Source organism: Ascaphus truei, chromosome 2 (genome assembly GCF_040206685.1).
Source record: "Ascaphus truei isolate aAscTru1 chromosome 2, aAscTru1.hap1, whole genome shotgun sequence".
Classification (NCBI taxonomy): domain Eukaryota; kingdom Metazoa; phylum Chordata; class Amphibia; order Anura; family Ascaphidae; genus Ascaphus; species Ascaphus truei.
In genome coordinates this window covers 86,607,933-86,635,556 of record NC_134484.1, presented here as the reverse complement: position 1 = coordinate 86,635,556, position 27,624 = coordinate 86,607,933, and the positions used below count along the sequence as shown (strand labels likewise).

General features: G+C 40.1%; 1 protein-coding gene across 2 annotated transcripts in view; it reads right to left on the bottom strand.

Moving 5' to 3' along the window:
* IL7 (interleukin 7) overlaps positions 1 to 27,624 on the bottom strand; it is a 90,542-nt gene that overhangs the window by 27,376 nt on the left and 35,542 nt on the right. Inside the window, exon 2 of one of the 2 annotated variants that reach the window (XM_075583059.1) lies at positions 15,778 to 15,914. In XM_075583059.1, the coding sequence (XP_075439174.1) occupies positions 15,778 to 15,914 (137 nt within the window). Of the gene's footprint in view, positions 1 to 15,777; positions 15,916 to 27,624 lie in introns of those variants that run through there. The other variant, XM_075583060.1, reaches the window with a different exon arrangement.

The following is a 27,624-nucleotide window of genomic DNA, read 5'->3' as shown; positions in this document are numbered from 1 at the left end:
ATAGACATAATAATTACACAATACTGCTTGTATCAATACATTCATTTAAGCCATCTGGTGTCAAACAATTTAATTAAAAAATTCAGCAGGTCTCTCTGTGACAGAGAGATCTATACTTAACGCCACCTAATAGGGATGATGGTATAAATTACAATCATATAACAGATAAACCATCCATATTCTTGTTCTGGCAAATAGAAAAATGTTTAACCACACTGGGAGGTAACACTATTCAAGATCTTCCTCCTATGTTCCGAAAATCTAGTGGCTATGGGGCGAATAGTGCACCCTACAGTACATACTGGAATCCACAGTTGCAGGTTAAGAGATACACCACATAAGTGGTTAAACAGTTAATAAAAACCTTAACATGAAATGCCTTACTATTAGAAAATGAAGTAAATACATTCTTATTGTCTACAAATGTGCAAGTGAGGAATTTACTCCTAAGGAATTTAAAATTACCAGACGGTTTAGTGGTATTCATAAATGAATTAGGTGCATGTGACAATCTCAGTTTATTAGTTGCCATTGCAACTAAGGGCTCTTCTATACACCAGCGATGGTAGAACAGTCTTTTTGTATGTTCTATGCACGTATACAACAATTGAACATCGCAAGTAGCCCACAGATATGAATCCTGGCATTTAATCACAAGCTGGAGTCGATAACACGCAAAGTGTCCCTAATATGGGACCTCAAAGGGACAACCTTCTTCTGTAAATAGAAGTCCACATACAGTAGAGGCAACTCTTATTCTAACAAAAACCAGTGGCAATTCCCCAAAAGACCCAGGTACACCCAGGTACATTCTGAATACATGCCTTAAACTTTCCTTAAACTAGCCCAAGCATTTCTGCATTGATTAATGGTCTATCAGATTAACAGCGGGGGTCCCTGGCAGTCCCATTCAAACTGAATTGGACTGCCAGGGATCCCTGCTGTGTTAATCCTATGGGTCGTTAGTCAATGCAGAAATGCCTTAAACGTGCCTCAAACTAGCCCAGAACATACCCAGCACATACCCAGAATGTAACCCGGCTAGTTTACGGCAGATGTTAGAATAAACGTTGCCTCTACTGTACTGGGACAGGTTCAATACCAATTCCTTTGAACTTTGTGTTACCGTAATAGCTTTATACATACGGTAACACGTAAGAGGCACTTTTTAATGAAAGCAGCAAAGGGAGAAAGCTCTTTATTGTTTGATCTTAAGGATCAGGAACATTTTGACAATCTGGTATCACATTTAGTAGAATCAGATGGTGTATCTGATATTTTTAATAATATGCAGGAATCCAATTTGATGGTATCAATGAAGTCCAAGTCAGGCCTATGACTAGTACAAAACATGTGTTACTTCTTTCTATTCATGGTACGCCTGGCAGTTCTATTGTCCACTCCCCGTTTAGACCTGCCGCTTTTTTTCCCCTATCAGTCAAAAGGTAATTTTATTGATACATTTTACACCCTTATTTGAATGATTTTCAGTCACTTTGAATGAATGACAATCATTACAGATCTAATTTGACTGAAGGGGGGGAAAATCGGCGCTTAAAGAATGACAGAATTTGGATGAACTGGTCTTTAGACAGGCGGATAAGGGAGGTTCTTTCATTGTTCAAGATAGATACTGTATATGTCAGAGAAGAAATGGCTGAACAATATTCCATTTAGCCAACTCAATCGATTGAGGTTGCTCTACCGATGTGGGAGGAGAATTTTCAAGCAAAGGGTTATGATCCAGCTAATATTGAAGAAGCCTTTCGGAAAACGTATGTTTGGATAGGGATGCTCTATTTGAGTAATCAAGAATTACAAGATTAAACCAAGCGAGGAAGCATAATCCTGACAGTAATGATGATACTTCTTCTACGACAAGATTAAATCAATCGGCTGCCAAGATTGGCTGGATTTTGGCCATGCATTGGAAAGTCTTGACTAGTGACCCTGTATTGAAAGGACACCTGAATACTAAACCATCAGTGGGGTATAGAAGAGCCGTTAGTTGCAGTGGCAACTAATAAACTGAGATTGTCACATGCACCCAATTCATTTATGAATACCACTAAACCGTCTGCTAATTTTAAATGCCACAGGAATAGATGCCTCACTTGCAATTTTTTACACAATAAAAATGCATTTTCTTCCTTTTCTATTTGACCACATATGTGGTGTATCTCTTAACATGCACCTGTGGAATCCAGTACATAGGGTGCACAATTCGGCCCATAGCCACTAGATTTCCGGGAACATAGGAGGAAGATCTTGAATAGTGTAACCTCCCATAGTGTACTTAAACATTTTTCCATTTGCCATAACAAGAATACGAATGGTTTATCTGTTATGAAATTGAAATGTATAACATTATCCTTATTAGGTGGTGTTAAGTATAGATCTCTCTGTCACAGAGAGACCTACTGGATTTTTTAATTAAATTGTTTGACACCAGATGGGTTAAATTAATGTATTAATACCAGCACCATTGTGTAAGTTATGCCTATTTTTTGTTTTTCATGTTGCATTTCTTTTTAATTTTGCTGGTTTGGTATTCATTGTAGCATTTTAATATATTGAGCTATTTTGGTAACTCTTTTATCTATCTATATTCTTAAACCATTTGTTCCTGAGCTTTCTCCCTTAGTTTGTTTATCTTAATGTTTTTTTATCACATTATGTACATAGTCATTTATTGGTATCAGTTATATTGTTATGAACTTATCGTGTTTGTTTCTTTATATAGTTGCCTTTTGTATCCTAATTGGTTTTTATTATGCCGATTAGTTGCCTAGCAATAATATATGTATATACAGTATACTTTGTTGCCACTAGTTCTTCCCATACTCACCCTGAGGATGTTACATTTTACGTAACGAAACACGTTGGGACACATGGTTTGTGAATCTGCAGGGAACATTGGCACTAGCATTCGGACTCACAGCATTTACCAGCTGGTGGAACTTTTAACTTCCCTGTATGAGGAGATAGGCTGCTGATGAGCAGCATACAGGTGTACTTTGATTTCAACTGGCTGCTTCACCTTTCTGACTCGAGGTTCCTCTTTGCGGGGGAACTTTTTGTCTGTATAATTTGTCTTTCATCAGAGAAAACGGACCCGTCTGAATACCAAAGCACTGCTAATAACCAGCTGATAGAGAGGGTTGATTTTGTATTTCCTGCATCTCTGCTGTCTTGGATCAGCTGGATCTGTCCCCGGAGGAAGTTCCTACGGAACGAAACGCGTATGGCAGTGGAGCAGGACAAGGACCAGACTAGCAAGTAAAGCACAAGTTGCAGGATCCCCACCCGATTCCTCTGTTTCCCAGGGACAGTGACGCCTCTGGAAGTGACGTCATCCCAACGGATAGGAGCCAAGGAAGAGTGATGCTGGTGTGCGCCGTCTGTGTTGGTTTCTGGACCCAGGGTGGTCTTAATGCTTAAGACAGAGCGCCCTTTGTGAGTGCATTGTCGTTTTCTTTTTTTGTTTGTTTTAGTAAATTGCATACCTGTTCTATGAGGGGAGGATCTGAGGTCTAATATTACACTCCAGTCACCACCTTAAGCTCTTCATTGCCTTAGTCTAATGCATAGCATGTGAGGGCTTTTCTGCCTCTATATTTAGAAGCTTTTTGCTGTGTTGCACTATTTGTTTCCCCCTTTTTTATGCTTGATTATACCTGGGAGTATTTGCGCTCCATATCCTGCACTAAACAGTTTTAAATATGATTGGAAAAAGTATTTTTCCATCGGAGCTGCACTACCCCCTATGGTTTTTGAATTGTAACGTATATTATTCTTATTACATTCATTTTTCACATGTCACTGGTTTGGTTGAATAGTACCTTAATTTACAAGTGAAATTTGCGCTTTAACCTCTTCACTTCAGATCTGGTAATCTCCCTGATATTACTTATCCACTGCGAATTTATATCTAGTCGTGAACATTTGTCTGCGTTTGTCTATGAAATATACATTTTGTAACAGTATCATGATGTGGAACGTTAGCTTCTCTTTTTTATTGTTATGTATATAATATATATATATATATATATATATATATATATATATATATATATATATGTCTGTGTGTGTGTGTGTATGTGTGTGTGTATATATATATATATATATATATATATATATATATATCAAATGGAAATATTACAGTGTGCTCATTTGCATGTCTTAGACAGGTCTGCAACCCTACCTTTCACCATTATCACCCAGCATACAGTACTTCCACTGCAGCAAGGGATTCTGGGAAATGACATGCAAATAAGCACACAGTGCCACTTTTTGGTTCAAATCCATTTTGACATGGACCCCTATAAGCTTATGCTTGCTGCATTGCACAGCTTTTCAGCACAGCCTGGGTTAAGATATTATTTATATATACTGTATACAGTAAGAAAAAAATATATATATATATATATATATATATATACAGTTGTAAAAGAAAATACCAGAATGGTCTAATTATCTGCACCAGACAAAATGAATGCAAAATAGAAGGTGTTAATTGACCTATAACACAGGACCTCCATTATTTATGGGTCAATAAACACACTTGCCCTTTGTCAAGGTGTAGCCCGAAACGCGTAAGAGGTTCCTCTCACAGTTCCATGTGAGTGTTTTGTTCGGATGTCCCAATAAAGAGCTTATATTTTATACTACTGTAATTCTTGGTCCAGCCACCGTCTTTTTTCCGGTTCAACAAGCTGTGCACTGTTTGTACTTTCCTGCATGGGACACCATCTTACTGATTCAAATGGAACAGCAGCATGCTGATTACAGGATAAAACTCTATCAAGTGTGAGTACTTCAAACTTCAAGTTGTTTATATCTCACAAGTGCTTTCAAGCATATCTAGTCTAGCACCAGGCGAGTGAATTCTATATAAGTTTATTTGTGGGGTCCGGTTGTTCATTCATTTTGGTAGGCGCGGTCATCCCACTACACTGACTTTACCTCTGTCGTTCCTTCCCCTAATTTGGAGCATCATATATGACTAGTCACACAAGCAAGAACCTTATTCACAAGAAGCCTGCACTTGTTGTTGATCCTTTGTTAATACATATAGCTACTTAATGATCACCTGAAATTGCTACATTCTTTTTGCGTCAGGGTGCTTTATGCTCACTTTTGAGCAAGGATATGAGAGCTATGCTCTAATTTCTTCAACCTATGTCCACTAGCATATATAAAATACATATAAAACATATACTTAAAGAAATATCAGTGTAACAACAGATCAAGTTGTGATCTGCACATTGGGAGGAGGAGAACAAGAATTGCCTGGAGAGCTTAAATAAGTCTCTAAAGCTGAAATTAGCGTTAGTGTGACTGGCTGGCACAAACACCAGCAGGGTGTGATACGTATTACATTAAAACGGAGTCCTGTGACACTACTAGTGGTCAAATACAAAGCAATTTAATTCAAGTAGAGCAAACAAGTCTCATAAACAGAGCATATCACACAGGGCACTATCAAGATGCAGCTACCCAGACAAATATTCACCCAGAGAGGGGTATACCCAGGAGGAAGGGGGACAAGGAAGACCAACAACACACAAATCTACATACTGTACTACAAATATATCAATAAAGTAAAAAAAAAAAAGGTGCTACAAACTGCCAAAATGGCGACAACACAAAAAAAAGAAGGAAAACACAATCCAAAAACTCATTACCCCACCATCCAGCATGCAAGAGGAGTGTGTCGTGGGTGGGTGGTACTGGTAGCATGGGTGCTACATAATACAACTGTGGTGACATGAGGGAAGCCGCAGGGCAGTGGCCATGCAAACTCAAGCCACAGCAACCAGTTATGTATAGGTGCATTGTTTATACATTAAAAAAAACAAACAAATGGGATGAAATCTCTGGTTGAATTGTTCTCAGGCAAGGGTACACATGGAGGGTTACAATAATTTAATTTACTTGGTGCTTTGATTTATCTTGGGGTTATCCTCAGGGCTGGATTACCAATTAGGCACATGCCTAGAGGTCCCCAAAGTTAGAGGGCCACTGGTAGGGGAGGAGCACCAGGACTGTCCATGGCTGGAGGCAGAGCATTGTGTTAAAGGCTTCCTTACACATGACTCCGCCCCTCATTCCTACACCTGCAGGGGTTTATGGGAGTTGTAGTTCAGCTCCAGATCCAATGTTTGAACAGCTTAAGATAGCAGGACCACAAATCCCACAATCCCTTGTATAACCCCAAGAAAGAAAAGATCACATGACAGGCATCCGCCAGTCAGTACAGATGCTCCCAGTGATGTACTAGTTCCTACAGTGAGGTAGGATCTGTATCTGCTGCCCTCCTCTCCTACATCCCCTGCTTATCTCTGCCTCTTTCACCCCCTACCCTTATCTCTATTCCTCCTGCCACAATGCTTCCCCCTGTCTCTGCCTCCTGTATCCCCTTCCTCACTCTCCCTTCTTACTGAACACCCTATCCCTCCCCCTCCCACCTGCACCTGCTGCACCTCTCCATCCCACCTGGATCCACTACCTCTCTCCCTCCTTCCTCCACCCACTGCCCCTCTGTCTAACTCTCCTGCACACACTTTTTGCAGGAACAGTATAAGTTATACAGTGCAGGAGACACAACAATCATTAAAAAAAAAATATATAAATGTAACCGAGTCCCCTCTTACCTCCTGACCAGGAGGGGGACAGCTGCCGAGGTGCCCGGGTGCTGCCGGCTGCTGCAGGCGGACCCAGCTAGGTGCAGAGTGGCGATCAGGTTGCCAGAGCTCCGTACGGACTGGCGGCGCAGGCTGTGGCCATCTTGGAATCCTCGCGCATGCGCAGAAGACGCGTTGCGCATGCACAGTTAAGGAGAGTTGCGGTGGCCATTACCAAAGCTCTGCAAGGGACAACATGTCCTAGTATATTCAAGGGCTGCTTACCGGGTGGGGGAGCACAGCCAATAGGGCTACTAGATCCACATGATGGCACGAATGGAGGGACCACGCCAGTTGGAGCAGGGACAGCAAGGGGTGAGGATGTGTTCAGGGTGACAGTGGCCCTGAACTAGGCCAGATGTTCTCCATAGATTCCAGCTATGCCCCGACTCACTTCAGTTTGTGGCTGCTGCAGGGAAGGCCCATAGATAGGGACACTTCCCCTCAGCACTTAGGTGAGAAAGGGTTAGCACACCGGTGACGGACGCCACGCGGTGTGCTCGACCTGCGGTCTGGGACCAGACCTCAGGTATAGCCTTAAGAGACATTAAGGGACACACTCCAGCTGGTGCACCCTCAAGAGGCGGACACCAATGGACAGGAGAGAATCCGGTAGACCGTGTCGTAGAACCACGCTGAGGTTCGGCGGATCCACCATCCAAGTCAGCCTGGTCTGGACCTAAGACCAGGAAGGTACTCAATGGGCACCAACAGCCATACACAGTGGGTAGCGCTACTCCACACACACTTCGGGTGGGCTGACACTGTGGACACCGGAGTGGTTAGGTGCCCAGGGCACAATCAGTACTTTGGCGGTTTCACCGGGGTGGTATATATACAGTCATGTGAAAAAGAAAGTACACCCTCTTTGAATTCTATGGTTTTACTAATCATGACATAATAACAATCATCTGTTCCTTAGCAGGTCTAAAAATTAGGTAAATACAACCTCAGATGAACAACAACACATGACATATTTCACCGTGTCATGATTTATTTAACAAAAATAAAGCCAAAATGGAGAAGCTATGTGTGAAAAACTAAGTACACCCTTACTGCTTCCATAGGAATTAAGACGCTAAGTAGCAGACAGGTGCTGCTAATCAAATGCCCTTGATTAATTGATTATCAGCAAGTGTGACCACCTCTATAAAAGTAGATGTTTTAGCAGTTTGCTGATCTGGAGCATTCAGGTGTGTGTTAATACAATACAAAGGAGGAAAGACATTAGCAATGATCGTAGAGAAGCAATTGTTGCTGCCCATCAATTTGGAAAGGGTTATAAGGCCATTTCCAAACAATTTAAAGTCCATCATTCTACAGTGAGAATGATTATTCAAAAGTGGAAAACATTCAAGACAATTGCCAATCTTCCCAGGAGTGGATGACCCAGGAAATTCACCACAAGGTCAGAGAAACGCAATGCTCAGAGAAATTGCAAAATACCCAAGAGTTACATCTCAGACTCTACAGGCCTCAGTTAGCATGTTAAATGTTAAAGTTCATGACAGTACCATTAGAAAAAGACTGAACAAGTATGGTTTGTTTGGAAGGGTTGCCAGGAGAAAGCCTCTTCTCTCTAAACAGAACATGGCAGCATGGCTTAGGTTTGCAAAGTTGCATCTGAACAAACCACAAGACTTCTGTAACTTTGGACAGACGAGACCAAAGTGGAGATGTTTGGCCATAATGCACAGCGCCACGTTTGGCAAAAACCAAACACAGCATATCAGCACAACCACCTCATACCAACTGTCAAGCACGGTGGTGGAGGGGTGATGATTTGGGCTTGTGTTTGCAGCCACAGGACCTGGGAACCTTGCAATCATTGAGTCAACCATGAACTCCTCTGTATAGAGTCAAATGTGAGGCCATCTGTCCGACAGCTAAAGCTTGGCCGAAATTGGGTCATGCAACAGGACAATGATCCCAAGCACACCAGCAAATCTACAACAGAATGGCTGAAAAAGAAAAGAATCAAGGTGTTGCAATGGCCCAGTCAAAGTCCAGATCTCAACCCGATTGAAATGCTGTGGCTGGACCTTAAGAGAGCTATTCATAAACAAATGCCCACAAACCTCAATGAACTGAAGCAGCGTTGTAATGAAGAGTGGGCCAAAATTCCTTCACAACAAGGTGAGAGACTGATAAAGTCATACAGAAAGCGATTACTTGAAGTTATTGCTGCTAAAGGTGGTTCTACAAGCTATTGAATCATAAGGTGTACTTAGTTTTTCACACATGGCTTCTCCATTTTGGCTTTATTTTAAGACCTGCTAAGGAACAGATGATTGTTAATATGTCCTGATATGTAAAACCATAGAATTCAACGCGGGTGTACTTTCTTTTTCACACAACTGTGTGTATGTGTATATATATATGGATATATATATATATATATATATATATATATATATATACACAGTGGTCGACAAATCACCAAAAAATCTACTCACCAAACAAAAAAATCTACTCGCCACCTAGTACCACACGTGTGCTGCTTGGGCCAATAGGAGCTCGCCACGATGTTAAATTCACTCGCCCGGGGCGTGCAAATGTATAGGTTTGTCGAACACTGTATATATATATATATATATATATATATATATATATAAAGCAGAAAATAGCCGTGTTAGTCCAGTTGCGATAGTGCAGAATAAATGAGTTCTTCAGTATTCGGTGATACCTTTTTTATTGGACTAACAATTTATGTCATAGGACAAGCTTTCGAGAGTTATCCTCTCTTCTTCAGGTCAGGCAATACTCAGTATTGGAATACTGAGTATTGCCTGACTTGAAGAAGAGAGGATAACTCTCGAAAGCTTGTCCTATGACATAAATTGTTAGTCCAATAAAAAAGGTATCACCGAATACTGAAGAACTCATTTATTCTGCACTATCGCAACTGGACTAACACGGCTATTTTCTGCTTTATATATATATATATATATATATATATATATATATATATAAAGCAGAAACAACTGGACTAACACGGCTATTTTCTGCTTTATATATATAAAGCAGAAAATAGCCGTGTTAGTCCAGTTGCGATAGTGCAGAATAAATGCATATATAAATGCATATATATATGTATACACTCCATATCCATGCACACACATATACAAGTGCCACAGTTATGATGACAGCGTATACAGGTAACCCCCTGCTTCTGGCATACAAATAAATATTGAGAGTATGAGGTATTATTCTGCTTAGATCCTTAACTTCCAGGTGCAGAAAGGAGTAGATACTCAAAGCTCTGTTACATTTTGCCTACTAACATGACATTAGTTTAATTGGTAACGTCCGTTATTTTTCCTCAGTTTAATTGGTATCTACAAAGCTAATTAAATGCAAAAATAGCGGTGTCACAGGAGACAAGGTACTTTTAACACCATTTATATATTACCGGGATCATACATGAGGCAAAACAAGGTAGTAAAAACAAATTGCATTTATTTTGGTAAACCCACGTACAACAAGAAGAATTACACAAGAAACAGTTAAAAATACACTTTCTGGGGAACTGGGGGAAAGTCTAGGCTTTCCTAGGTGCAGGGCGCCCGCTTGGATGAGCTTACCCTGACCGGTTCTCCTGGTCCTCTTTTCGGCTTCAATTCCTAGCCGCGACCGATCTGTCTGATTCTCAGAACTTGGGCACAAAAGACAGGACTTAGTCTCTGCGAGGCAGACTTTCCTAGCTTCCAAACGAAGCCGGGTGCTCTGTAAGTCGCAACAGAACAACTTTGAAAAGCCTGCCTTAGTTTCATCGACACAAGTCACTAGATGGTCTGGTTCTCTGCCTCGGCCGTCTCCTTACATACCCTCTGCTAAGCTATCCTTAGCATGGAGGTAGGAGGTGAGACCAATCAGAGCATGGGAACCCTATCCCAGTAGCCAATAGAAACAGGGGCCGTCCCTTGGCTGACGTCAGAGGAGGGGGCGTGTCAAGCTGGCTCGGGATGCCCCATGGGTGGGACACATGAATCGACCAATGGGAAACGTTCTGACATTCTGCCGTTTCCCATGGTCAACCCATTGCCACCTACTGGGCAGGCTCCACTAAGTCTGGCAGACCAGAGGGTCCTCCCAGCAGGGGTCTCTGTTCTCCACACTCAGTACTCTGCCATGCCCCGTCCACTTAGCAGCCCGACACCTCTCAACATCCCGTCTCCTCTTTGAACTACGGAGTATGCAGACTTGCTGGCACCTTAAGCAGATGCCCGGGCTGACTGCATAGAGACTTATAATTAATGTATAAAGTACACAAAACATATTTTAATACACGTGAGACCTTGAGGAGACTCATGACTGTAAGGGATATAGGACTGAGATATCGGGGCTCGAAAACCCGGGGCACAGGGCAGCCCTGGTGTAATTCCACCCGCGTACCGGCAAATCATGCCTGCTCGCTGGTTAGAATTAAGGTACTACCAGTAGCTCCTGTCCCCGAACTCCTGCAAACAAAATAATTGCAATCTTACCAAAATATCCCACCTAAAACTTACACACAGCAAGTTTGATGAGTCTGGAGTAAAGGGAACATGGAAAGTGGAAAATCAGGGGGCACTTTAACTTTGCATGTAATGATACCTTGCCCCTGGCTTATAGTGCTAGGTAGCTGCCAGGGATCCACGGAACCCAAAGGCGACCAGAGGGCTTAACCTTTATATTATAGCCTGGTTACCCTTGCCAGTCACAAGCGGCCGTTAGTAAAAGTAGCAGTGGTATTAAGTGATTTTTTTTTGTGCAGAGATGCATTCACCAGTACACTTCACATGCACATTAGCAACACTTTAACACGTGTTAAAGGCACTATACACATAAAAGTGTAGGTAGGAAGGATACAGAGGGCTTACGTGCTCCCTGGCATTTTATTTAAATACCCCCCCAGAAAATGTTGTACACCCCTGGTCTAGATTAAAATAGGTTTGACCTAATTATTGTAGCATTATTTCCATGCGCTAACATTAACAGAGGTTAGAGGACATGCGATATTATGGTAATGGCTCATTAGCATATCATTTGCATAGGAGTGAGCCTGACTGTCGTTCATTTATCGATGCATTTTTTCCCCTTAATGAGAGGGCAACGTAACTGAAATAACCTTTGTGGACATGTGTTACGGCTATCAATACGTTGAATCGTGGCAACGTAGCGATAAAACATTTAACCGCCTTCTGAGCATCTACTCCATACTGTATAAACGTATCCTGTCTTCAAATGCCAAACATTACAGAAAATACCCCGGAAGCAGTTTGGAGCAAACATTCCCAATCTTTATATATTTTGACTAATGCACTTACTCCTTTTTTGTATTAGTATAAATAAAGGAAATAATAAAAATAAATATAATAAAGCAAATACATAAACAAATAATAATAATACAATGGTGCAATTACTAAAGAGTGCTTGTCATGGGAGACAAGCACTTTTAACACCTTGATACCCGGGAATCATACGATTGAGCAAAGCGAAGAGATAAAATAAATAGTAATTTATTTCCACAAATGACATACACACTATGTTACAAAATCATACTGAAAATACACGTACTGGGACTGGGGCAAACGAAATAAATAGTTTCCAAAAGAAAATCTTGAGTGTCAAAGTCTCTAGGAGCAATTTCCCAGGAGCGGGAGTTGCTTGCAAACAGAGCTGGAAACAGTCTTTGGTCAGTGGCACCGCTCGCAACCACTGGTACTCCGCCGGAGCTGCTTCCTTCGTTCTGCCGCTGTAGTATTGGTACTTGGAACCTTAGTTCTTACGAACTCTTGACTCTTGTTATGAAGTTTTAAAATGAAGCTTAGATGAATCTTAGGTGAATCTGGTTCTCGATGGGCTGCACAGATTGTTATAGGGTTAAAGTAGAAATGAGATGATAGGCGGTCACTGCAAAATGGAACTCGGCCAAACTTGAAGTAATAAAATCAGCTTTATTAAGACAAAATGCTGCACATCACAGAGAAAGGAACTCTGACGCGTTTCATCCCGACATGGGACTTTATCAAAGAGTAAAGAACTCTGCACACACAAACGACCTAAATAGGTAGTGGCTCATCCCAATTGGGCTGAATGAAACAGAGCCCAGCAGCTATCAATCAATGAAATTAACTGAGAGCAAGGGGCTGAGTCAAACTAGTCTAAATAAAGTAGCCTGTGTGCGACAAAGGGAAAATTAAAATCACAATACTATCACATATATATATACACACAAAAACAAAAAAACATTAAAAATAATGTTAAAAACAATGGAGAATGTAATGTGAAGCATAAGTATAAATAAACTAATGAAGAAAAACACATATACAGTATGGTTTAAACCAAGTGGAAGTACACAATATACAGTACAATAGAATAACTAATAATTAAGTTAATAAAATAGTATAAATTTAAAGATAATAACAGAAGAAAATACATATATAATATAGAACAAGTGGAGACACAAGATATACAGTATCAGAGTAGCTGAACATGATAGTAGGATATAGATAATAAAGTTTATAGGTTACTAAACAATGATAATGTAATGCATTACAACACACTCCCCAAACTCTCCCAAACCAACAGCCCTAAAGGAAGTGTTTCAACTCCCAGTCAAAATTCATGCCAAGTGGGTGGAGAGTATTGAGAGTGTATATCCAATACATCTCTTGTTTGTTGAGAGTGTTTTCTCTATTGCCCCCCCTAGGGTGGCAAGATATGTGTTCTATGGCGGAGAATGAAAAATTACTAATACCACCACTTGAACACTGAGAGAAATGTCTAGCCACAGGGTGGATCAAATCTCCCTTTCTGATTAGACATACATGTTCAGCTATTCTGGTTTTTAAGGGTCTCATAGTACGACCTACATATCTGTGTCCACAGCCGCAATAGAGAACATAAATAACAAAACTAATATTAAAATTGAGAAAAATTCTTAATGTAATATTTTCTAAGATTGTCATTATATGTGATGAATTTAGTAGGAAATGCATACTGGCACATCGAGCATTTGCCGCACTTGAAGAAACCTTTGGGTATGCCTCTGACATTGGAGAAACTGGATCTAGAATCAAAAATGCTTGGTGACAAATGGAAAGCCAATGTTTTGGCCTTATGGTAAGTAAATCTAGGTCCACTTTGAACCATAGTACGAATGTCCTTATCCAACAGCAGAGTGTGCCAATGTTTGGATGCAATATTACAAATCTGTTGAGATTGTTGGTTATATGTTGTAATAAAAAATGGACTCTGTATGTGATTAGAATATGAAGATTTGGCTCTCTCTCTGTTGGATAAAGGCTTTTTCTTATGAATGAGAGCATCCCTATCCATAGTTATGGAAAAATGTGTCCACTCCCAATTAAGCGATTTCTACACCAAGACAAATTTCCCTAGCCAATTCCAGTCTGGGTTTCGTCCCAAACACTCCACCGTAACTACCCTGCTAAAAGTTTGCAATGAAATCCAGTGTGGAATGGAACGGGGACAACTCACTGGTGCAGTATTCCTAGATTTTGCAAAGGCTTTTGACACAGTTGATCATGTTATCCTGCTTAACAAACTCCAGAGCTCTGGAATAGGGAAACATGCTTTAAACTGGTTTCAGTCCTACCTATCAGGAAGATCCCAACATGTGTCCATCTCAGGCTCTAACTCCAACCCCCTGGATATCACCTGTGGTGAACCGCAAGGCTCTGTTCTGGGGCCCCTACTCTTCTCAGTGTTCATTAATGATCTTCCCACAGCTTGTAAGGAAGCCTCAATACACATGTATGCAGATGACACAATCCTGTATGCACACAGCCATAGCCTCTCTGACCTTCAACACATACTTCAGTCTGACTTTTTGAGACTCGAAAACTGGATTTCCCAAAACAAACTGTTTTTAAACACTGACAAGACTGTAACAATGGTATTTGGGACCAAGACTAAATTTGTAAAGCTTCCAGTGACTGAGCTCCTGATTAGAACCAACGCTACCACCACCCTAACACCTGTCACTAGTTTTAAATACCTGGGCTTATGGTTTGACTCCCACTTAACATTCGGGATGCACATTGATACCGTGACAACCAAGACCTATGCCAAACTAGGGGTACTTTACAGGAACAAATCCTCCCTAAGTCTCCTGGTCAGAAAGCGTATTGCACAGCAGATGCTAATACCAATTATTGACTATGGAGACATAGTATATGGCTCGGCTCCTCAAACCCACCTTAGCAAACTTGACACCCTCTACAATTCAATTTGTCGTTTTGTTCTCCAATGCAACTACAACACACATCACTGCGAAATGCTCAAAGAACTAGATTGGTCATCACTAGAGTCTAGGCGCAAAGTTCACCTTTCCTGTCTCACCCTCAAATACTTTCTGGGCAAGCTACCCAGCTACCTGAACAAGCTCCTCACCCCTACCACATGCAGTACCTATCACCTGAGATCAGACTCCAAAAGACTATTCATGGTCCCAAGACTCAACAAAGTATCCGGACGTTCCTCCTTCTCCTTCCGTGCACCCCAAAACTGGAACAACCTACCAGAGACTCTCATATCCACCACCAGCTTAAGTTCTTTCAAATCTAAGGCTGTCTCACACTTTAACCTGGTCTGTAACTGTTTCATACGCTCATAATATATATTTTCTTTAACTGTGCATGCAATGTCTTGTATATAATGTATACCTTGTTCATTTATGTAACTGTATTTGTAACCATGTATTATTTTGTTTTACTCTGTGCCCAGGACATACTTGAAAACGAGAGGTAACTCTCAATGTATTACTTCCTGGTAAAATATTTTATAAATAAATAAATAAATAAATAGCATCTGCTTTAACAAAGGCAGCTGATACATCCTTTGCAGAATAACCCCTGGCCAAAAATCTATCAGACATGTCCTTTGATCGGGACAAGAAGACTTCATTATCTGAACAAAGAATGCAATTAGATTTTAATAGCTGCTTAGTGGAATCTAAACAGTCAATAGTCAAAAATATATTGTGAAGGAAAACGACATTCCTGTCATGGTTATTTTGTATTTAGTCACGATATCTACGGTTATTGAACACATTTGAAAATGAGAAACTGTAATGTATACATACCGCAGTACTCATGTGGGAATGCAGGACATATTTATAAGTTTCCAATACTAAAGTCATGTTGTTTTCACAAGCAGATGAGGCAACTGGCATCAGAAATATGATCACGAGTGGAATGGCAATAATATATTTGAGGAAAACTGGAGAAAAAAAAACACAAAGAAAAATAAAACAAGTTTTATATTGTTAAAAACAAAAATGTGATTAGGTAATATAAAGAAATGGATGTTTACAGCATATTAGTTGTAGTGTAACATTTATGCGCCACTGTAGTGCATTAACCCCTTGATGGAGATTGCTAAATATGTTTTTGATGTAATGACATACTGAAGTGAACTGAATCATGGGAAATAGTGATCTATAATAAGGAATTACAACAATATAGCCAGTTCATTCCAAACATAGAGTGCGATATTAACTAAGTGGTGCTTCAGTTTTCCACAAGACACCTTTCAGCACCAGAAGGGCCCCTTACAGCCCACTGATTTGAATGAGTTGTAAGGTGTCTTCCAGCAACGCTTATTAAATATGATCCTTACACCGAGAGGCATAACCACGCACACCAGGGCAACTACCCTCTTCACTCACAAACTAATTTTTGCCTTAGACAATTTACTGTGAATTTTACAAACAGATCAAGCCAATATTATTGTAACAAAATATCTGTGAGATTGAAGAAGCCAAAATACTTTTGCAAGTGGAGAAAGCAGCAAAACGATATCACATTTTAATAATGGGTGATTTTAATTATCCGGATAGACTGAAGCAATTACATTAGCATTACAATCAAAAGAAACAGGGTTTTGGGGGTGCTAAAAGACAATTACATGACCCAAATTATTGAGGAACCAACCAAGTGGGGGGCATTACTGGATTTGGTAATATCAAATAATGTAGAAGTAATAACAAATATTTAAGTTAGGGAACATTTGTGAAACAGTGATCATAACATGGTCTCAATTTAAATAAATTATCAAAAATCATGCTCAACAAAGACTTTACATTTTAGCAAGGCATATTTTCACAATGGGAAAAAACAAACAGCGCACAACTCTCATAGTGTAGTATATTCAAATATATTAAGCAAATGTGAAAAATGGTGAGTGTCACACATACATTAGATCAAAACAAGCATTACATGTATAGGCACGTGTTACCACAACGGTGCTCTGCTGGTCACCTCATCCGACAAACATCACGGCGGTACACTTCCAGGAAAAGGTGTAATCAGCGTCACTCTCGGTAACCGGGTGCTGCTGTGTCCTGGTCTGTCCTGGTGGTCACGGTCCGTGGTTCCAGATAACTCCGTGTTGGACTAGCGCTAGTAGTAAACTAATAGCTGGGGAGGCTTCTGTACAAGTCCGATTGTATGCCGAAAGGAACACCAACTGTGTCTCAAAGCAGCAGCCGCTAATGTCACCAGACTCTCGTCACTAGTTGACACATTGTGGTGAGTATTGGATCTTTGGGAGATGGGCTTTCACGATTTGTTGATGTATATTTACAACTGATGGTACAATCTTTGCCGTCGTTTTTGACGGATACCAATCAATTATCGTTTGATATACAGAATATAGAATGGCGTACCAGCTATAGATGGGTAACCATGGATGTTACATCGCTTTATAACATAATAAAACACGAGCAGAGTATTACTGCCATACAACATTTTCTTAATTTATCTCACTTGGCACCAGCACTTTGCACTTTTTTACTTGATTCAGTTACTTTTTTACTCTTTTACTCACACATAATTATTTTAGTTTTGATTCACAATTTTATTTACAACTTAGAGGCACCGCCATTGGCACATCTTTCGCACCCTCGTATGCTAATCTTTTTATGGGGTTGTGGGAGTCTATCTTTATTTATAGTAATCGAAATCCTTTTAGGCACCATATTCTATTCTACAAACGATATATAGATGACCTATTTATCTGGGATGGTGATTTTCTTTCACTTCAATCATTTATTCACTAACTTAATATTAATGAGTATAATCTTATATTCACATTTCAACACAATATTAATCACATTTATTTTCTAGATTTAATGTTGTATGTTGATATACAAGGGAATATCCAAACAGATATATACAGAAAGCCCAATGCAAGAAATTCATATCTCATGGCTGATAGCAATCATTCCAAATTCCTAAAGAAAGGAATTTTAAAAGGTCAATTTGTATGATTAAAGAGACTATGTATGCTCCACAGATGAGGCCTTTGAGGCCTAATCTAAAGATTCGGTCTCTAGATTTGCTACCAGAGGTTATAGGGAGTTCCATATCAGTGAGGCACTCAATGCTATCAAATCAATGAACAGAAGGGATATTTTGCTGAAGTGTTGTAAGACATTTAAACAAAAGCCATTAAATGGTGAGATGTCTACACCCTTGTTTATAAAACAACAAAGTAGACAATCGGATCATATACGGACCATTATTAATAAACACTGGAATACGTTAAAATTGGACAGGGATTTAAATTTGATCCTCAAAGATAGACCTCAATTTGTATTCAGAAAGGCCAAGTCTCTAGCATCATTCCTTTCTCCAAGTTTATTTGACTCTAGAGAGAACTCCAATAGGATGAAAAAGGTCCCAAAGGGTTTCCATATATGTGGTCATTGTGTGGTATGTAAAAATGCCAATCAAATAAAGAAAGTCAAATGTGTTAACCCAAAAATTGAGCGATCTATTCAAACTTTCATTAATTTTAACTCCAGTTATCTCTTAAGATGTGGATGTGGCATGGGCTATGTTGGACGAACCAATAGGCCTCTTAAAAAGAGGATAATGGAGCACGTCCGTGCCGTGACAAAAAAATACCTATCACATCCCGTATCGAGACATTTTGCCAACTGCCCACAGGGTAGTATTAAGAATTTTTCCTTTTCTGGTATTGAACATGTCCATGTGCCCCCTCGGAGAGGGGATTGAATGGGCATGCTGAATAGACGGGAGATGTATTGGATTTACAGTTTAGATACATCACATTCTCTAGGCATTAATAGTGACTGGGAGTTAAACATTTTTTATGATTTTTTCCATTTTCCTTTTTATAAATGATCTTTTCCTAACTTTTTTTATTATTTACAGTTATGTAGATTTTGTACTTTATGATCTTTCTAGACGTTGGTCTCTGTGGAGATTGTCTACATATTATTTTCATTTTTATTTAAAAATATATCTTTTTATATTTCATATATTTTTTTCATTTTGTTATCATATTTTATGCAATATATGTTTTGCTGATATTTTCAATATTCTGTTATAGATTTTGTTCTATCTCTCCTCAAATAGAATTGCACTTCCCCTATTCCGGTTTAGTTCTCTCAAACTAATAGTTTTTGTCTGTTCCTTTGATATACAAAAGGGGATTGACATTATAAGTATCTTCTCATATGGTGATTTATGTGAATTTGATAGCTATAATATTTATTTGACTATAGGTTGATATGTTATATACATTTATGGTTAATATATATTTACGGTATATTTTATACTTTGCATTAACTAAATATATATGTATGTTAGATTATATCAACTTTACTATCATATACTATTATATATTATTCATGCATTGAAACTAAACCCTTATGAAGCAGCAGAAGCAGATATATGGCTGCTTCATAAGGGTTTAGTTTTATTTTACCTTTTACCCATACACATTGTATTTTTCTTATTTTATGGATACAATCTACTTTGTATCTTTATCTATTTCACTTTGTCTTATTAGTAGTTCATGTTACATTTATATGCTAGCATTGATGTTTTGTATATTTATACTATCTCTCAATTAGATGGTATACAGTATTGTTTTGTATTAGGTGTTTTTTTTAGTATTATACTCATTAAACTCTGCAGGGATGGTTAGCTGTGTTAATGAAGACTTATCCAATAGACTTTCATCTTTTACATTTGTAAGAGCATGTATGCATAACTAATTAATTATCTCTAGGGCGTGATCCCTCTACTGACCAGCACTTAAACAGTGTTTGTGTGAGAATAGGTTACTCTTTGATAAAGCACCTCCACGGTGGGAAACGCGTCAGAGAATTTTTAAAATGTGAGTCTTTATTTTGGGCATATATGCCCAATAAATAGTCAAATGTTTTTTGCCTCCAGCCCTTGTTTACCATTGCAGTGCTCTACCTTCCATTCCTTCTATTTTTGTATACCTATTGGTATTGAAGCACGCCATCTGGTTTGCTCGGCATACAGCTGCCTATCCATCGTGAGGATTTCCTCCACAGCAGCGGTTCGGTCCTTGCTTTGCCAGTGTGGTTACAGTATTCCAATCACCAGCAGCGACACCTTGTGAGGAGACACAGGCGCCTGGTGAGAGAGGGGGATCTGTTTATGTAGGACTCTGACCACGAGGGTGCGGATCATATGTTTTTTCTCCACGGGCTGCTACCTCAGCACGGAGTTTAGCAATGACACCGCGTGAGGAGACACAGGCGCCCAGTGAGAGAGGGGGATCTGTTCAATGCACGACTTTGACCACGAGGCTGCGGATCATATGGTTGTTCCCCACGGGCTGCTACCTCAGCACGGAGTTTAGCAATGACACCGCGGGAGGAGACACAGGCGCCCAGTGAGAGAGGAGGATCTGTTCAATGCAGGACTTTGACCACGAGGCTGCGGATCATATGGTTGTTCCCAACGGGCTGCTACCTCCGCACGGAGCTCAGGTGAGGTGGTTGCTGCATCAGTCCACACGTACTTGGCTTAGTGAATGGACCAAAAGCCTTAATTATTCCGATACGACAACAGTTCTACAGTTTCATAGTTATCACTAGACACATTCATGTTTGCAGCATCAATTTGGGTTTACCAAATTTTTTCTATGTGACTCGTATATACTTTTTTGGTAGCTCATACTAGTGGTGATAATTCATCTCAAGCAGTGATACAGTATGAACTGACTATTTTGCCTTCATTAAAAGAGCTGGTTTGGCTTATTTATTTTTTGGGGGTTCTATTACATGTTGAAGTGTCACACATCATACCCTTTGAAAACTATTTTTTAAATATTTTTCCAATCACCATAATGGAGGATACTGAACAGAATGACACCCAAGATGTAAGAAGTAATATATATGTGTGCAGCTGCAGTGACAATACAAAACGAAAAAATCGTGCTGAACATGTTTTTGAAAATACCACTGACTTTATATGTGAAGAAACTGCAGATCTTACTGCACATTTTCTAAAGTTTGAGAAATTACTGACACAGAACATTAGACTGTGATGGGATGTCACGACATTAGAGAACTACACCAAAGTTAAGAGAATACCAAGAGGGTTAAGGATAAAAAAAAAGTCTCCTACCTTTGAATTTAGTAGGCTGGACATACCCCCCAGTTTAGCCAATTACGGACACCCGTGGGGTTTATAAACTGTTTGTCTGCAGTGGGTGAGATCATCTCTGAAGAAGTCGTTTCAAACTACGAAACACGTAGGATATTCGTAAGCCACTACTGGCTAAAAGACTGATTTTTGCACAAGTTTGACTCCCTGTGCTAGAAAGCTCTGCTTCTGACTACATCCAGACAGTCGCTTACTAGTGACGAGAGTGTGGTGACGTCAGCAGCTGCCACTTTGAGACAGTTGGTGTCCCCTCCGTCATAAAACCGGTCTTGTGCAGGAGCTTCCCCAGCTATTAGTTTACCACAAGCACCAGTCCAAAACTGAGTTATCTGGAACCACAAACAATGACCACCAGGACACACAAGCACCTGTTACCGAGAGTAACCTGATTACACCTTGATTACTGATTACACCTTCTCCTGGTAGTGGACCGTCGTGATGTTTGTCGGAGGCGAGGACCAGCAGAGTGCAGTTGTGGTAACATATGCCTATAAATGTAATGCTTGTTTTGATCTAATCTGATGTACGTGCGATACTCACCATTTTTCACATTTGCTTAATATATTTTAATATACTACACTGAGAGTTGTGCGCTGTTTGTTTTTTCCCTTTACTAGTTCTACTTGATGCTGAGCCATCTTGATTGAATAGCAGCAGACTCTGATTATTATCACAAGGTAATTTGTTGATTTTCTTTGTATTTTTTTTTCTCTACACTGAAGTGTATTGAACACTCTACTGTATATCACAGACAAACATATATTTATCACTGTATCCTAATTATTGGTTGCACATATTTTCACAATTTTTCCCCCATATTTGAACAAAAACTGAGGAATAATCAACAAGGAATACATTGGGGTGACATTTTTGCAGGAACAAATGTGGAAGATAAGTGGCAGTCTTGAAACATTGTTAGAAAAGAACACTTATCAGTGTATACCCTTGGTTAATAAATATAAAAGAAACAAGTCTAAACCAATGTGGCTAAATAATCAGGTAGGGGAGGAAATGGAAAAGAAGATACAGGCATTTAGATTCTTAAAGTCAGAAGGGACGGAGGCATCGTATCAGCATTATAAGGAATTTAACAAAAGTTGCAAAAGGGCAAACAGATTAGCAAAAATGAAAAAAGGATTGCAATAGACAGTAATATCAATCCTAAAAGTTCATACCTTACTAACAGACAGATTAGAAAAGAGAATACAGACCCTTTCACTGTAAGGTGGGTAAGCAAACTATTGGACATACGGAAAAGGCAGAGGTATTAAATCAATTAATTGCATGTGTATTTGAGTCATTTGCAGAAATATTGCAACAGGAGGAAGATAGCCTCTATATAAACAAACAATTGGTTAATAGAGGAAGAAGTGCATAGGCGTTTGGATAAAATTAAAGTAAATAAAGCACCTGGCCCGATGGCATGCATCCAAGAGTTCTTAAAGAGCGAAATTCAGTAATAGCCAAACCAATATAGATAATATTCAAGGACTGAATTTCCACAGGCTCAGTACACAAGACTGACGTACAAGAAGGGAAGCAGGTGGTCTCCGGACCTGAAAATAATGTGGTTCGGCTCCGGACACCCCCTGCTTCCATCCTACGCACTAAAAATTAAATAAAAGCAGAGCCTCATTACCTTAGTGGCTATCAGCTAAGGTAATGAAGGGGTTAAACACCAGTACCCAGTTTGTTGGTGGGTGAAGGGTGTAGTTGCCTAAGGGTGGGTGGGAGCCGAAGAGAGAGGAACCGCTTCTCTCTGATCAGCTCTGCCAGACTGGTGTGGCCCGGTAGGATTAACGCAGTGGGAGTCCCATTCAGAAGCAGAGACCCCCGCTGTGTTATTCCTTATGGGAAATTAGTCTACTGTATTTTTGGCCGGAAGGAAGCCGGGATCAGGCCACGGTCAAGCTCCGTTCAGCTGCAATTTCCTTGCGGCCAAATTTGAAGTAAAATTTACTTCATCTATAAAGTAGATGTGGTGCCTATATTTAAAAAGGGAGCTAGATCACTACCCTACAGGGTAATTCGTGAATGTGGGATACTATTCAGGATTACGTACACTGGCGACACACTTTATTCGAGCTCGGCTAGTCCCACGAATTCGGGTATACCCGGGTGTATTGAGGTTTGTGACTGTTTTCTGCCCGAGTGCATTGAGTTATTTTCCGGCAGGGATTGAAGCATTTTATTCCCGCTGGCTGCAATACTGCACAGTACATATATATATACTGCATTACAATTCATGAATTTATGCCATCTGGTAGACACGCGAAGCATTGCAGCCTATTAAATCCTAATCATTATCATTTAACTGATCAGCCGCCCATCAGCCAGGCATGAACCCAGGCTGGGAAGGCAAATGCAACGGGGCTTGTCAGAGGTGAGGAGCGGCGCATTCCAGGTATCTGCCAGGTACATACCGGGTATTTGCTCGAATAAAGTGTGTCGGTGCAGTAATGGATAACAAACTTTTTAGTAATAGGCAGCATGGATTTATGAAGGATAGGTCGTGCTGCCAAATTGACCTTATTAATTTCTTTGACGAGATAAGTAGATATTCAGACCAGGTTAATGCAGTTGATGTGGTTTACTTAGATTTTGCTACGGCTTTATAGATGGGCTACATAAGGCTTTATATGTGCACCTGGATTGAAAATTGGTTGAAGGATAGACAATAGAGAGTTGTTAGAAATGGAACCTTGTCAGGTTGGGCTAAAGTTTTAAGTGGCTTTTAATGCTATAGTTTCTCAAATACATACATTCTATGTGCAGATTCTACATACGAATTTCTCATAGAGGTACAAATTGTAGTAGAGAACACACTGTGAACAGCAGCATTAGAGAAAGGAAGAACTATCACCTCACCTTTGAAAAAGCGCAGTATACTTGAAACATCACATGCTAGTGTTAACTCGGTGAGGTGGCGGAATGCAGTGAACCTTGAACCCGTGATTCAAGAAGACTATGCTTTTTTTCTGTGTTTTCTTTCTGAGTACATGCAACAAGGGCATTCACACTAACCCCATCTCTCTGGGGCTAGTGGCTAGTGTTTTGTTTTGTTCATGAATGACCTTGAGGGTGGCATCGAGAGCAAAGTTTACATCTTTGCTGATGACACTAAATTGTGTAACGAACGACTTGGATAGACTAGAAACTTGGGCAGGTAAATACAGTGACGGCCAATTAATTTTTTGGCAAATGCTTGTTTTTAATTGTTGTGTTTTGTATTTTTGTTTCGTGTTTTTAATTAATTGTTATGTATTTGTATTGCTTGTTTATATTTAATGTTTGTGTTGTTTAGGTGCTTGGTTTATTTAATAGTTGTGTTGTTTAGGTAAATGGTTTATTTAATTGTTGTGTTGTATAGGTGAATGGTTTATTTCATTATTGCGTTGTTTAGGTGCTTGTTTTTTTTTACTGTTGTGTTTTTTTAGTGCTGTATTTTTTTTAAATTACCCATTGACTGCCATAGTGGATAACCATGCCCATATTATATGGGCATGATGTACTACTGTGCCAATCAATAGGTAGAGAGTTGGGTAGTTGCCCCGGGGAGGGTGGTTAGGCCTCACGGGTGGGTAGCAGGGGAGGGTGGGTTAACCCCTTAATCACAATAGTGGTTACTAACCACTAAGTTGATTAAGGGGTTAGTGGCCATTAGTTTGTTTTTTGATTGTTCTATTGCTGCCATGGAGGACATGGACACTGAGGACGGTGATGAGGATGGCCTTCATCCTGGCAGGGGTTAGTAGAAATTGTATTTACTTTATGCTGGCTGGATAAAGTTTTATTTTAAATGAGCAAATGAGCTATTATCCATATCTGGATCATAGTAATTTTGCCCATTACTGTACTTTTATGTTATGATTGTTGAGGGTAGAGAGGGTGCCCTTCATTCCCATTGGGGTTATCTTTGCTCCCATTGAGGTCCATAGGTAACCAAACTGGCAATGAATGGGTGTATTGGCTAGTATTTTGTTTTAATATTTATTGTGGGTAGCGGGGGTGGGTGAAGGTGGTATTTGGCCTGTGGTGGGTATTTATGCCTATCGGGTGGGTAACAGGAGGGGTCATCCCTTCATTACCTTAGCGGTAGTAACCTCTAAGGTAATGAAGGAGTTAACTCCTCCCGCAACCCCCCCCCCCCACAAGGTTTAAAACCCCACCACGGGCCAAATAACACCTTCTCCCACCCCTGCTACCCACAATAAACCGGGCACTGGTGGTTAACCCCTTAATTGTCTTAGCGGTTAGCCGCTAAGATAATGAAGCTGCCTGTAAATATATTTTTATTGCATAGGATTGAAGCCGGGGTTCTTCGGAGCGGGTATTAATGTGTGTCAGCTACAGGGACTCCCGGCTTCAATCAAATGCAGCAAAAATGTATTCCAAACATTGCTGCTAAAACCCTTGCATATGAATCCCTTTCCCAACAGAGTCTTGAGACCCCCAGCCTCCGCTAAAGTCCAAGGATCTCAAGGAATTTGAAGTACAGGCCATCTGTGATTCAAACTGAGTCAAGAGACGCCTATTTTATTTGGTGGACTGGAAGGGAGATGGTCCCAAGGAGCGGTTATGGGAGCCGGAAACTCTGGTCATGTTCCTCAGTTAGTTCAAAGATTTCATGCCCGCTATCCACAAAAAAACAGGCAACGCCTACCCCCTTCAAGAGGGGAGGGTAATGTAAGAAATCACGTGCGGAGTTGGCATCAGGTAATGTTACCTAAATAGGGGTATGGGGGAAATCAGAATCATAGTGCACCTATAGATTCTGCAGAAAACAGTGGAAACCCTGAGGACATTAATCAATGGACCATGCAGGTGCCAACCAATAGAACATTGATAAATGGCATTACAAGGGTTAATTACTGATGCTTGACTTACTGTATTGCACTTTAATGTCAAATTAGAGCATATAATAAAGTTTGATGAGCTTTATTTTCTGGTTTAAATAAATATTATACAAAGATAATAATTTCACTTCTTTCCAATGAATGTACAATTAACATTTGACCATTATAAAATATATTATAAAGATTTACAATAATTCCTTACATTTTTACAATCTGGTTGAAACCAGCATATTTGAAAAAAAGTGTGTGCCATGCTTCACTGAATAATATACAAAAAGCACAAGTTTTGCCTAATATGTACTTAAATATATGCATTTTATAGTATATCAACTTAAAAATGCATTAAAAGCTACAATACAAACAAAAATGTATATAACATATACTCTTGACATACACAGCTCTACCTTATTTAATCTAAAGGATAATTAGGAAAAATCTTTCCGATACCCTGGACTTGCTCAAGGCAGCAGTCCTTAGAGCAGACCCGTCAAACTCAGAATAGCATAGGCCAATTCTTAAGTCTGACTGTAAGACGAGCAGCATTAGGAAAAAATACAATAAATTGCACTCTTCCCCTCCCCCTCTCTCTATCACTGTTCTCCCTCTCTCTTGTCCAATTTCCCACTGTCTTACTCTCTCCACCTTTCTTCCTTCCTCCTCCACCAACACCCCGTGGACCACATGCAGGCCACGAGTTTGACCGCCCTGCCTAAGAGGGATCCCACTAGGTCTATACCCCATCTGTACAGGACCACAGTGGTTAGGTCCAACTTCCTGTCTAGGCCAGTTAAGCCCCCAGCCAGGTCTGGGACGTTTTCTTGCCCCCCCCCCCACATATATATAATGCAGTATGCAAATTGCATTCAAACTCAGTGGTCAGGAGGATGTACAAATAAAATAAAAAATAAAAATACTTGTATCAAATAAATACAAAAATTCAGGGAAAATCATAACATTTTCAGAATATCAGGACTTTAGTAGATGTCCAGTCTCTAAAATATTAAAACACTGTATTGGTGACGTAATTCTGGTGCTGCTCCTTCAAAGATTATTAAATTTTTATCCCATTATCTTTTAATAAAACTGTCTACACTATGAGGAGTGTTTCAGCATACTCAATTTTTTTGTGATACACACACACACATACGCATATACGCGCACACACACATACGCATATACGCGCACACACACATACGCATATACGCGCGCGCGCACACACACACACACACACACACACACACACACACACACACACACACACACACACACACACACACACACACACACACACACACACACACACACGTATGTGCCCCTGCCAGACATCTCTGATTCCTCCTAACTCAACTCACTTTCCCCCCACTCCCTCTCATTCCCCTTACCCCCTCACTCACTCCCCCTACCGCTGACCCCCATGTACAATTAAAAAATTCCCCAACACCTACAACTGTAATCCCCCCTCAGAACCACTTTATTAGGGCACAAGGCGTTAATTTATAGAGTGGCAGTTTCCTCCTCTCCCCCTGCCCACCAATAATGTCCAATGCCACCCTCAAGCCACCTAAGGGCCATTGGACATAATTGGGGGTTCATGGGGAGAAGATGGATCTCCAATCA